Raw genomic sequence first — 14,301 nt, forward strand, 5'->3', positions numbered from 1 at the left:
GCCACCCAACGGTGTGTGGCGGAGGGCACTTTACGTGCCACTGTCATTACCTCCCTTTCCTGTTCCAGTCGCGTATGGTTCGCGGGAAGAACGACTGTCTGAAAGCCTCCGTGCGCGCTCTAATCTCTCTAATTTTACATTCGTGATCTCCTCGGGAAGTATAAGTAGGGGGAAGCAACATATTCGATACCTCATCCAGAAACGCACCCTCTCGAAACCTGGCGAGCAAGCTACACCGCGATGCAGAGCGCCTCTCTTGCAGAGTCTGCCACTTGAGTTTATTAAACATCTCCGTAACGCTATCACGGTTACCAAATAACCCAGTGACGAAACGCGCCGCTCTTCTTTGGATCTTCTCTATCTCCTCCGTCAACCCGACCTGGTACGGATCCCACACTGATGAGCAATACTCAAGTATAGGTCGAACGAGTGTTTTGTAAGCCACCTCCTTTGTTGATGGACTACATTTTCTAAGCACTCTCCCAATGAATCTCAACCTGGTACCCGCCTTACCGACAATTAATTTTATATGATCATTCCACTTCAAATTGTTCCGTACGCATACTCCCAGATATTTTACAGAAGTAACTGCTACCAGTGTTTGTTCCGCTATCATATAATCATACAATAAAGGATCCTTCTTTCTATGTATTCGCAATACATTACATTTGTCTATGTTAAGGGTCAGTTGCCACTCCCTGCACCAAGTGCCTATTCGCTGCAGATCTTCCTGCATTTCGCTACAATTTTCTAATGCTGCAACTTCTCTGTATACTACAGCATCATCCACGAAAAGCCGCATGGAACTTCCGACACTACTAGGTCATTTATATATATTGTGAAAAGCAATGGTCCCATAACACTCCCCTGTGGCACGCCAGAGGTTACTTTAACGTCTGTAGACGTCTCTCCATTGATAACAACATGCTGTGTTCTGTTTGCTAAAAACAGTAGGCATCAAGATCATATCAGGTTAAATAAAGGGGGTACACTATAAGCAATGGTACTCTAATAGCTGTGCTCAATGGTTGCTTGACAACCTACAAGGAGGAACTAGAACACTTGATGAATAAGCAAACATAAAAATATGAAAGTAAAAAATAAGTTAAAATGTGTCCACCCATATAATAAGACCATGGATACCACACCGAAAAGTGGATATTGTGTATGTTAACCTTTTCAAAAAGCACACTTTTCAACAATAAGACAAGGTTTTCATGTTTTTAATTGTAAGAACACTACTTGGAAGATGGGAAAGCAACATCAGTTATTCCTAACATACTTCTGCGGAGTATCTATGGAACGAAGATAACAGTTGTCTCGTTAAATGAAGCTGTGAAAATATACTACTTGACCAAGTTACTACAAATTTTAAATATCGAATAGTGTTTAACCAAACCAGACGGTGACTGTTCCATATAGATTGTAGCAGAAACGCAAAAACCAGAAGGTAGGAAGTACATAACATGAAATGTTAAATGAGAGTCCACATTGGGTACAAAATTGGCATCGTAAAAGGATGTACACACAATATAATATGTCAATATATCACTTCTTAATCATGTAATCACGGAAAAGTCATTGTTCTGACCTTCATTGTATAGACCTGAAGATAACAATGTTCTGTATAAACTGGGAACCTAAAAATAAAACGTAAATAATTGGCATTGTATTATTGGGCATTTCAAAATGTTTGTTGTTTAAATCGTTTATGATCCATAGATGGTTGCACTCTAGACAAATACATTCAGAGAACACTGCCCAATTTTTCAGTCTGTATTTGATGTTAAATCCCAGTCTACATTTTATATCTTCTACGTTTCGCCTCAGTTTTCTGCACAAATAGCAAAACTATACTACTTTCAACATCGCTTCAGCCCGGAACTGCACTGCCGCTACAGTCGCAGTTTCGAATCCTGCCTCGGGCATGGATGTGTGTGATGTCCTTAGGTTATTTAGGTTTAAGTAGTTCTAAGTCTAGGGGACTGACGACCTCAGATGTTATGTCCCATAGTGCTCAGAACCATTTGAAAGATTTTTTCCCAAATCCAATCTCCTGACTGTCACCAGATGTAATTGGACAACAATTATCCTTATTTTGCTTTTGTTGATGTTAATTGTAACTCCTCCTCTCAAGCCACTATTCCATTCCATTCAACTGCTCTTTTAAGTCCTTTGATGACTGACAGAATTACGAAGTTATCAGTAAACCTCAGTTTTTATTCTTGCTCTTGGACGAATTCCTACTTTGGTTTCTTTCAACGCTTGTTCAACTTACAGACTGAATAAAGTCACGAATAGGCTACAACCCTGTGTCACTCCCTTAAAAACTGAACTCCAATTACTGTAAATAAAGGGTTAAATAATGGAAGATGCCAAGTGTATACCGCCCACCGCCGGCGCCTACCTGGGCGGCCCGAGGCGCAGCAGGTGCTCCACGATGTCCGGCGCGCCGTTGGCGGCCGCCCAGTGCAGCTCCGTGCTGCCGGTGTCGTCTACGCGCGGCGTGTAGGCCGCCGCAGGCAGCATCATCCTCGCCGCCTCCAGCCGCGACCGCCGCAGCGCGCAGTTCAGCGCCGTGCGGCCGAGGCCGTCCGCGGCGCCTGCCGCGGCGGCCGCCCCGTGCGCCGACAGCAGCAGCCTCAGCGCGCCGGTGGCGCCCGCGGCCGCCGCCACGTGCAGAGCCGTCTGCCCCGCCGCGTCGGTGGCCGCGGCGTCGGCCCCAGCGCCCAGTAGGGCGCCGCACTGCGCCGCATCGTCCCACCTGGCCGCCTTCATCAGCGGCGTCTGGCCATCCAGGTCGCGGCAGTCGACCTGAGCGCCCGCCTCCACCAGCAGCCGAGTCGCAGACAACTTGCGTGTCACCACCGCGTAGTGCAGCGCTGTGAAGCCGTTCCGGTCTACTGCCTCTAGGTCCAGTCCCGTAGCACAGCGCCTGCCTAGGACTAGCAGGCTCCCGAGGATAGCCTCGTTGCCCACACCGACCGCCCAGTGCAAGGAGGTTTTGCCGCCGGCGCCGCAGTCGTTCGGGCCGTCCTCCGACTCTACGAACCGGCGAATCGTCTCGCGGTCGTCGATAGCCGCAGCAGCTATGAGCGGGGGTGCGTGCTGCGCCATTCCTGCCGGAACGGCCTCCATGAGCGAGGCAATAGCCGCCTCCACTTTCGCCTCTCTGGCATCCAGAACCCCACAGTCCGAGGGAAATGGCAGTGTCTCCACGCATCCGATCATCATCGCCACAGTATGTCTGCTGCAGCTGTAACAGTGTGGTCGCACTATAAATTCCATTTACTTCGCACTCGACCCATCATTTATGAAACTAATTTTTTATTTGAGAAACCAAAAACGCTGAATATTCTCCAGGCTCTACAATCTAAATCGTGCCAGTAGCTCCTTAACACCTGCAATTCTTCCAATTTCTGAATTTTTAAGAACTTGTACACAGCTTGAGCAGCTACCATAGAATGGTTTGTTGGTTCAGGACATAAAGGGACCAAACCACAGAGTCATCACTGTTTCTCCTGATGCTACTAAGGTTCAAGGTACAAAAACACTAACACCACACCTAAAAAGGAAACCAGTTGAATGAACAAAAAACAGGAAAAACATACATCACAAGGAAAAGTAGAAGAAAGTATTAAAACCATAGATCAGAAGGTCTGGGCTGGCTCATCACAATAATAAAAAGGGGATGAGCCAGCCACTATGCAACACATTAAAATGTCCATCCACACAAGACAAGGTGTGATGAACACATGTAGGGAAAAGAAGACCACCAAGACAAACACTTGCAAAGAAAGTGCGACAGAGCTATGTAAGGTGGCAATGGCCTTGCACCTTACACGAGTCCATTTAACGTGACACTATAGGTTTTGTTGGAGTAATACTCCAAATTACGGTGTAGGAAGTCTATGTGGAAACGCATCGGGACGCGAAAATTCCGCGATATTGTAATTGTAAGATTTTGCGGAAAGGCAGTACACGAGACAGAGCTCGGCTACATCCCCATCTAGCCGCTGAAGGCCACAGCCTGACGGTATGAATGGTGAACTGGGGGATTTCTGTAATCCGTTCAGAGAGGCCACAGCGTCCACCAACCTCTGAGGGAAGTGCTGCTGCAGGTGTTCAAGTGTTTACCAAAACAGAGCAGTGGAGTGGAGTTGAGTGGATAGCTGGATGGGCTTTCCTGTGCATGCTCTCGCCTATGTCCCACTAATGTTATGCCTTCGAGTAACTCAAGTGGGGCAGGCCAGGAGTTCCAAATAAACTTTCAATGCAAGAATCTGTGTTCGCTACGACAGGGCATCTTGAGTGGTCTCTTGGGAGAAAACTTCCAGTAAACGTGTTATTGCCCACAGCTGTGGTTCTTCCCAGCCAGCGAGGGCGGAGTTTGCTTGTGAAATTTTGTAGAAATAAAAATTGTGGAAAAGAGTTCTATTCCCAGGCCATACATTGGTCAGCACTGGCAAACTCTGTATTTTGAGAGCTTCTAGTGATGTGATTCGCTCGGTAAAAGGTGAAGAGCGATCTTGCTGGACTCTCTGTCGAGGTCTTCCATTCTGGGGTCTTGTACTGAGAGAGGACATTAGCCAAGTCGTCTCCCATCTTGGTCTTTCGTTCTGAGTGGACTTTAGCCGTGGCAGCTCTTTGGTGCCAGTAAGATCATTGCAAATAGAGAAGTTTATGGACAGCGGTCTGCTGTCCAAGTAGTGTAGGACTGTACTTTCGGAGACGCCACACGCCAAGCGCATAACCACGCCACCGCCGTCGGAGACCGCTGCTGCAACAGGAACATTATGGTGACATGGCTCCCGCTACAGCCTGTGTTAGGAGTAACGTTAAATAGTTAGATCACGTGCAATTGCTGTTTCCACAGAGGTTTCACAGTATTTTGGGGTGTAGTGGTTCTTCGTATTTTACGTTTTGTGTCGATGTCAGTCGGTCAGCCAAGTTATAAGAGATCGCGTTTTGGACTAATTTTAACACAGTTCACTGCCAATGTCAGGAGGATAATTTGTAAATTGTTCATTGTGTTTTATTCAGCAATGATCTGAAGGTTCTAATAAAATTGTGATTCAGTAGAGCCTTTACTTTCAGCAGTTGATCCTGAATACACCCTTTTACTTTATTTTATTTTTGTGTATGTGTGATGTCATTCAACACTGTAAGTGTTCGTGATCGTTCATGTTTGGAAGTAAAAACTGGTGTGATGCTACCACTGCAGATTAATTTGGGGTGACAGGGCCACATTTAAATCTAGCGTTATCCATTTTTGCGTACAGTTCCACTCCCAATTTCTCTGCAAGTTGTTTGTCAGGGGAGAACATGCGCAAAAATCGGACAAGCAATGGGTGAGGTGTTACAGTTAAAATGGAGGGAGGGTGGCAGCCTCAAAAAGAAGGCTAAATGCCCAACCTTAGATGGTATTATAAAAACTCCTCATGAATAAAATGTAAAACTAAATCTGCTGTTGCGACATTGTCGCCCAACACCAAATGTAGGGTGCTGGGAATGTTAAAAGACCGCCGTTGAGCGGCGGAAAGTGGGCAGTCCAGCAAGATGTGGATGATAGTCATGTGAGCCACAGTGACACCGATGGGTCCTCGCATCGGAGGAGAAAGCCATGACTTAGCCACATATGGCCAATGGAGAGCCAGCAGATAACAGTCCCTGCAAGAGATCTGCATGGGTCTTTCACACATTCGTATACTCTTTAAGGGCATGCAGTATGTTGTGCGTACTGAGATTATGCCATTCCGTCTCCCAAAGCTCAAAAACATTACAACTATATAATGACTGCAGGTCAGTTACAGCAATGCCCATCTCTAGAAGCTGTTTCTGTGTAGCCTGTTTGGCCAGCCTGTCAGGAAGTTCGTTTCCTGGGATTCTGACATGGCCTGGGGTCCACACTAACACTGCAGAACGACTGGACCGTTCCAGGGCATAGATTGGCTCCTGGATGATCGCTACCAAAGGATGGCAGGGGTAGCACTGGTAGATAGCCTGTAGGCTGCTCAAAGAGTAACTACATAGAAGAAACGACTCATCAGGGCATGAGTGGATGTGCTCAGTAGCACAAGATGTAGCCAACAGCTCTGCAGTGGAAACACTGCAGCCATATGGCAGAGAGTGCTGTTCAATATGTCCTCCATGAACATACGCGAAGCCAAAGTGACCATCAGCAATTGAGCCGTCAGTGTTAACCACTTCACAATCCCAGTACATGCCAAGAATCGATCCATACGTGAATGGACCTCGAGTATAGGTGGTAAAGGTAAGGACTCCACTTCAGATGAGACCTGATGCAAACTGCAATCTGTAGCCCTGAACTGGGCCTCCGATGCAGGAGATGAACTGCCATGGATAGGAAAAGGCAACAGTAATTCAGATGCACAGGAGAATTACGAATGTGTACAATGTAATTGGTGAGCAGTTGTGCATGCCTAACTTTCAATGGAGGGACTCCAGCTTCCACGAGGACGCTGGTCTCTGGACTCATCCTAAAAGCTCCTGTTGCCAATCTAACGCCACAGTTGTGCAATGGGTCGAGTAAACGCAATACTGAGGGCGCCACCGAACCATAAACCGGACTCCCATAGTCAAGGTGGCATTGAACTAGGCTTCTGTAGAGCTGCAGCAGCGTAGAGCGATCTGCACCCCATTTGGTGTTGCTCAGGCATTGGAGGGCATTGAAGTGCTGCCAGCACTTCTGCTTCAGCTGCTGAAGATGAGGACGCCACATCATTTGGTCGTAGAAAACCAGTCGTAAGTATCGATATGATGACCCCATGACGGCACATTGTGGATGGTGCGACTTGGCAACACTAGTTCTGGAGGAGCAGTACGAAAGGCAGAAGTCTTATGTTTACAGATAAGGTGAGACCTACAGCCCGATCATGGTTTCTACCACAGAAACAATCGTTCTAGTGACCTGCCCAAGTACCACAACGATGGTACTATGTGGGTGAGATTTAACAGTGACAGCAGAGGTGAAAGCTTTCCAGTCTGCCCTGTCTAAAGCCCATCTTGGTAGACGTCTGGGACAGTGGCGCTGGGGGAGTGACACCAAGATGGGAAAGTGACCACTATCACTAGTCATCATGGGCTGTCCAGTGGACAGATGGGAGAAGTTATTGGACTGCAGAGGGATAAACCAATGGCCAAGTGAGTGTCATGAGCCACACTGAAGTGTGTGGGGCCTCTAGTATTTAAGAGGCAGAGGTCGAGTTGAGAGTTTCGACATCTCTGCCTCAGCCAGTAAGCACAGTGCCACCCCACAAGGGGTTATGGGCGTCAAGATCTGCCAAAAGTAGGAAAGGTTTAGGGAGTTGATCAGTGCAGCCAATGTGTTCAGGGGTACTACACCATTTGGATGAAGATATACATTGCAGACAGTTATTTCCTGTGTCGTCCATATTCCGACAGCCACAGCTTCAAGAGGGGTTTGAAAGGGCACAGATTTACTGCATACTGAGTCCAGGACAGAGAAACTCCACCTGACACTATTAAGGTCGCTACAGGTCTTGTAATATCCCTACAGCCATGAAGGGCAGGGGTTCACATTGCTGGGAACCAGGTTTCCTGGAGCACAATGCAGGAAGCAGGTGTAAAACTTAACAGTCGCAGTAGTTCACCCAGGTGGTGGAAAAAACGCAGCAACTCCACCAGAGGATGAAATTATCATGAGGCTGGGAAGACAGGTAGCATGCAAGGAGGTATGTTACACCTCAGGGTCACTGCTGCCACCGATTGAATAGTTTTATCTATTCCTATTGTGGATGAGGCATCAGTGAGATTCAGGTCCTCAATGGACCTTATCTCTACCTCATTCACAGGTGCAGAATTGGCAGGGAGTGATGGTGTTGGGGCCACTGGAGGGTCCTTTTTCTTAGCATACTTCTTTGTTTGCTTGTCCCTTCTCTTCTCTTCACAGGCTTACTGGGATGAATTCTCTGAAGTAGCTTCAGGTATGGACGAAGACTTTGCCCAGCAGCTTTTGGCTTCTTTAGCTACTGGCGAGTGTCTGCTGTGGCATTAGTGGAGACATTGGGGGAGTGTGTCCCAAACGACCCCTTCTGCATGAGGAGCTGGAGGAGGCTGTTGCTTATCAGGCTGGGGGAGGGGGGGGGGCTTGCTTCCAAAGTAGGTGCTTTGGGAGGAACAGAAGTAGCTTCTCCCTCTAACACCAAACGGAAGACGTAATCTGGAGGCCCAAAGGGCTCACTGGTCGTGGCATTGAGTTTGGTATGACTGGTACTTGTGATGGCGCTGGTAATTTAGCTGCAGCTTATGTGTACATCAAGCAAACTGTGTGTAACTCAAATTTACATCTAGCCTCTTTGTAAGTCAACAAGTCCAGGGTCTTATTCCAATATTTTCCACTCTTTTTCGAATAATGTGCAGTCTGGCGAGCAGGAGGAGTGCTGCTGCCCGCACTTGATACAAGTGGGAGGAGGTTCACAGGGAGTATCTGGATGCAGTGGATGTCCACAGTTTCGACATGTGGCGTTGGAAGTGCAGCAGGAAGAAATGTGCCCGAACTTCCACACTTTAAGCACCGCATAGGGGATGGACATATGGTTTAATGTCACAGTGGTAAACCATCACCTTGACCTTTTCAGGCAATGAATCACCCCCAAAGGCCAATCTTAAGGCACTGTTAGCAACCATGTCGTCTTTAGGTCCCCTGTAAAAGCGCCAGATGAAATGAACACCCCGCCATTCTAGTTTGGCGTGGAGCTCGTCAGACGACGATATATCAGGCGATAGCTGTAGACGGGAGCGTAACGGATTAAAATAGGGGCACTCAATTAAAAGGTGTCTTACCGTCCACAGCTGAGAGCAGTGGGGACAGAGTGGGGGAGGATCGCCGCTTAAAAGATGTCTATGGCTAAAAAGACAGTGCCCTATCCGGAGTCTAGTTAAAATTACCTCCTCCCGACGACACGTTCGGGAGGAAGAGGTCCAAGCACAAGGAAGAGCTTTCACGTCCCGCAATTTATTATGGGTAAGTGTCGACCAATGCGTGTGCCATAAATGAACAACACGTCGACATAAAACGCTCCGTAGATCGGCGAAGGGAATCGATTGAATAGCTGGCCGAGGAAGAGAGACTGCAGCCTTGGCTGCAATATCGGCCGCCTCATTTCCAGATACCAACGTGTCCCGGGAGCCAGAGGAACGCCACTGTGACGCCCCCAGGTGGAGCAAGCGCAGACAGTCCTGAATCCGGTGGACCAGAGGGTGCACAGGATAAAGAGCTTGGAGACTGAGGAGAGAGCTGAGAGAATCTGAGCAGATAATGTACTGTATCCGCTGATGGCGGCGGACGTAGTGGACAGCCTGGAGAACAGCGTAAAGCACCACAGTATAAACCGAACACTGGTCAGGAAGCCGAAAGTGATTTGGGGTGTCGCCAACAATATAGGCACTCCCTACACCTAACGATGTTTTCGAGCCGTCGGTGTAAATAAATGTGGCGTCCGTCATTTGTGCACAGAGCAGCAAATGCCCAACGATAAACAAGTGAAGGGGTACCATCCTTGGGAAATCGACAAAGGTCACGGAGCAGGCAGATCCGGGGATGGAGCCAAGGTGGTGCTGTACAAGTTGTCAAGAAGGTTTTAGGAAAGCGGAAGGAAAGAGAATGGAGCAGTTGACGGAAGCAGATTCCTGGTGGTAGTAGGGAGGAGGGGCGGCCCGCATACCCTACATCAAAGGAGGCGTAGAAAAAAATGTCATGGGCTGGATTAGCAGGCAGGGAAGACAGATGGCTAACATAACGACTCAGGACAGCTCGCTGATTGGACAGCGGAGGTTCAGCAGTCTCAGCATAAAGGCTTTCCACAGGGCTGGTGTAAAAAGCTCCAGACACTAAACGTAATCCACGGTGGTGGATAGAGTCGAGACGCCGAAGAATAGACGGCCGAGCAGAGGAGTAGACTATGGAAGCATAGTCCAATTTCGAGCGCACTAAGGCGCTATAGAGGCGGAGAAGGACCGCTCGGTCCTCTCCCCAGGAGGTACCATTCAGGACACGGAGGGTGTTGAGGGATCGCAGACTGCGAGCCGAAAGATAGGAAACGTGGGAGGACCAGCACAGTTTTCTGTCAAACATAAGACCCAAGAATTTAGTGACGTCTGAAAACGGAAGGTTGACAGGACCTAGATGTAAGGAGGGCGGAAGAAACTCCTTACGTCGCCAAAAATTAAAACAAACGGTCTTACTGGGAGAAATATGGAAGCCGGTTTCGATGCTCCAAGAGTGGAGGCGATCGAGACATCCTTGAAGACGTCGTTCAAGAAGGCTGGTCCGTTGAGAGCTGTAGTAGATCGCAAAATCGTCCACAAAGAGGGAGCCCGAGACATCAGGAAGGAGACAATCCATAATTGGATTGATGGCAATGGCAAACAGTACAACACTCAGCACGGAGCCCTGGGGTACCCCGTTTTCTTGGGAGAAAGTACGGGAAAGAGTAGTGTTCAGCCGCACCCTAAATGTGCGCTCTGCCATAAATTCGCGAAGAAAAAGGGGCAGCCGACCTCGAAAGCCCCAAGAGAACAGTGTGCGGAGGATGGCTGTCCTCCAACAGGTATCGTATGCTCTCTACAGATCAAAAAATATTGCTACTGTTTGGCGTTTCCGGAGAAAATTGTTCATGATATAAGTGGAGAGAGCAACAAGATGGTCAACTGCAGAACGATGCTTTCGGAAAACGCATTGGACAGGTGTTAAAAGACTGAGGGATTCCAGCCACCACGCTAAACTGTAATTCACCATACGCTCCAAAACCTTACAGACACTACTCGTGAGAGAAATGGGGCGATAGCTAGAGGGGAGATGTTTGTCCTTTCCAGGTTTCGGAACAGGAACGACGATAGCTTCCCGCCATCGTGTGGGAAAAGTACTGTCGGTCCAAATTCGATTATAAAGGCAAAGGAGGTAACGCAGACTATGGGTTGATAAATGCAGCAACATTTGGACGTGGATACTATCCGGTCCTGGGGCGGAGGAGCGAGAAGAAGAGAGTGCATGTTGGAGTTCCCACATGGAGAAGACAGTATTGTAGCTTTCGCGATTTTGAGAGGAGAAAACAAGAGGTCGCACTTCCGCTGCACGTTTCTTCGGGAGAAACGCTGGCGGGTAATATGAAGAGCTCGAAATCTCAGCAAAGTGCTGACCCTACGAGTTAGAAATTGCGATGGGGTCCACTAATGTATCATGCGCGACAGTGAGCCCAGAGACCGGGGAGAAACTAGGCGCGCCTGAGAACCGTCGAAGCCGACTCCAAACTTCCGAGGAGGGAGTGAAGTTGTTAAATGAGCTAATGAAGAATTTCCAGCTTGCCTTCTTGCTATCGTGGATGACACGACGGCATCGCGCACGGAACTGCTTATAGCGGATACAGTTGGCCAAAGTAGGATGGTGGCGGAAAACGCGGAGAGCACGTCGCCGCTCACATATTGCATCACGGCATGCCTCGTTCCACCAAGGAACTGGGGGACGCCGGGGCAATTCGGAGGTGCGTGGTATTGAACGTTCCGCAGCTGTAAGAATAACGTCGGTAATGTGTGACCTCATCGTCGACGCTAGGAAAGTGACGGTCATCGAATGTCGCTAGAGACGAAAAAATGTCCAATCAGCTTGGGCAAACTTCCAGCGTCGCGGGCGCGTGTATGGCAGTTGAGGCTGTAGTCTAAGGACACACGGAAAGTGGTCACTCGAGTGTGTATCATCAAGGGCGAACCATTCGAAGCGCCGAGCTAGCAGAACAGTACCGACCGCAGGGTCCAAATGAGATAAATTTGTCGTGGAGGCAGACAAAAATGTAGGGACCCCAGTGTTGAGGCAAACTAGATACGCTTGGTGGAAGACGTCTAGCAATAATGAGCCACGTGGACAAGGGTGTGGAGATCCCCAAAGTGGGTGGTGAGCATTGAAGTCCCCAACCAGCAATTGGGGGGGGGGGGGGGGGTGGAAGCTGACCAAGAAGATGAAGGAGATCAGTTCGTGCCATTGGTGTGGACGATGGAATGTGTATAGTACGAAGAGAGAACATATATCCAGAAAGGGAAAGACGGACGGCGACAGCTTGGAAGTAAGTGTTTAAATGGATTGGGTGATAATGGAGAGTTTCATGGAGAAGAATCATGAGTTCTCCATGTGCTGGAGTGCCTTCAACAGAGGGGAGATCATATCGGATGGACTGAAAATGAGGGAGAACAAAGCGGTCATGGGGACGCAGCTTTGTTTCCTGAAGACAGAAGATGACCGGCGAGTAGGATCGTAAGAGGATCGACAGTTCATCCCGATTGGCTCGAATACCGCGGATATTCCAGTGGATAATGGACATAGGGTGAACAGAAAATGGAGGAATGTGACCAAGGTTGCTGTCAACAACTGCTCAGAGGCTTGCGACCGACAGCATGGAATGGCATTCAGCCGAAGGCAGAAGATCCTGATCCATAGGTTGTTCAGGAGCAGCTCCTGCCACCAGCGATCGGCCGGTTGATCGGCCGCCAGCAGTGCGCCTCGGCGACACACAAGACGGCCGAGGGCCATTTCCGCCAGGTGGTGCTGTAGATGGGACACGCTTTGGCAGTGAAGGAGAGGAACTGGGTTTCTTTGTAGCCTTCTTGGAAGTATGATGTTTAGATGGAGGAACTGAGGGTTGGGAAGTTGCGGTACGTATAAAATCTTCACGAGTATGCTCTTTTTTCGAAGTCTTGGTGTCTGACTTTTGGGCTCGAGATTTAGCAGAACCCGACGAAGGGTGAGCCAGAGAGTGGGCAGGCGAAAGTGGTGAGGTTGAACGGGCGATCTTTGCGCTGGCCGATCTGACGACCGTGGCACTAAAGGTGAGGTCGCAAGTCTGCGTGGCTGCCTCCTTTGTTGGCCAAGGAGAAGCAAGGACAGTGCTGTATTTTCCTGTCTGAGGCACAGTGGGCTGTCGACTGGCGAATAATTTTCGAGCAGCAAAGGTCGACACCTTTTCCTTCTCTCTGATTTCCTGAATGAGTTTTTCGTCCTTAAAAACAGGGCAATCTCGAGAGGAAGCAGCGTGGTCACCCATACAGTTGATGCAGCGAGGGGATGGAGGTGGACAAGCACCCTCATGGGCATTCTTACCACACGTAACACATTTGGCCGTATTGGAACAGGACTGGCTGGTGTGATTGAACCGCCGACACCGATAGCAACGCATAGGTTTGGGACGTAAGGGCGAACGGAAATTCTCATAGGCTGCTTTGATTTTCGATGGGAGTTGAACTTTGTCAAATGTCAAGAAGACAGCGTGGGTTGGAATGATGATCGTGTCAACCGTTTTCATAACTCTGAACAGCCGTTACGCCCTGGTCAGACAGGTAGTGCTGAATTTCTTCGTCAGACAATCCATCGAGGGAGCGTGTATAAACGACTCCACGCGAGGAATTTAAAGTGCGGTGCACTTCAACCCGGACAGGGAAGGTGTGGAGCAGAGAAGTACGCAGCAATTTTTGTGCCTGGAGGGCACTGACTGTTTCTAACAACAGGGTGCCATTCCGTAATCGAACAACACTTTACAGGACCGGCAATTTCGTCGACACCTTTCTGAATAATGAAAGGGTTGACCGTGGAGAAGTCGTGACCTTCGTCAGACCGAGAAACAACAAGGAACTGTGGCAACGATGGAAGAACTGACTGTGGCTGAGACTCAGTGAACTTACGTTTGTGAGCAGACAAAGTGGAAGGTGAGGAAACCATTGCGGAAGAATCCCCCATGATTACCGGCGTCTCCGATGGCGCGCTCCTCCCTTGTGGGGGCCCTCTCTGAGGGCACTCCCGCCTTAGGTGATTGTTCACACCTCAGGTCACACCTCCCGACAAACGGACGGAGGGACCAATCGGCACTTTCGGAAGGTATCAGCTCGGGTAATCACCCCTCCCTGGGCCTGGCCGTTACCAGAGGGTCTACCCGGGGCGGGGAATTACGCGTTACCCCGTCACCGGCTACGCATGGAAATGCGTGGGTCGGCCTTCAGACACGCACAGGGAGGAAAAAAGAGAAAGGGAAAGAAGAGAGGTCTCAAACGCCGCAGCGGAGAAGAGGGCAAAGAGGGCAAAGAGAAGAGGAAAGGAAAAGAGAAGGACAGGGGAAGGACGAAGGCTTTCAAGTGTAGAAAGCAAGGAATTTGTAACAGTTTCGAGCGTCCGTCTCCAGACATAGGCACAAACCATACTCCCAGAGGGGGAGAAAGGGAAGGAAAGAGCCAGAGGTGAGGGGGGGGGGGGCGAAGATGGGGTACAGGGAAGGATGCGGA

The 14,301-nt window shown here is 49.2% G+C and overlaps 1 protein-coding gene across 1 annotated transcript in view; it reads right to left on the reverse strand.

Moving 5' to 3' along the window:
- The window catches only part of LOC124796159 (serine/threonine-protein phosphatase 6 regulatory ankyrin repeat subunit C-like), a 121,665-nt gene that overhangs the window by 26,866 nt on the left and 80,498 nt on the right, over window positions 1-14,301 (reverse strand). Inside the window, exon 4 of the mRNA XM_047260250.1 lies at window positions 2,408-3,256. Within this exon, the coding sequence (XP_047116206.1) occupies window positions 2,408-3,256 (849 nt within the window). The remainder of the gene's footprint in view (window positions 1-2,407; window positions 3,257-14,301) is intronic.

Source organism: Schistocerca piceifrons, chromosome 4 (assembly GCF_021461385.2).
Source record: "Schistocerca piceifrons isolate TAMUIC-IGC-003096 chromosome 4, iqSchPice1.1, whole genome shotgun sequence".
Lineage (NCBI taxonomy): Eukaryota > Metazoa > Arthropoda > Insecta > Orthoptera > Acrididae > Schistocerca > Schistocerca piceifrons.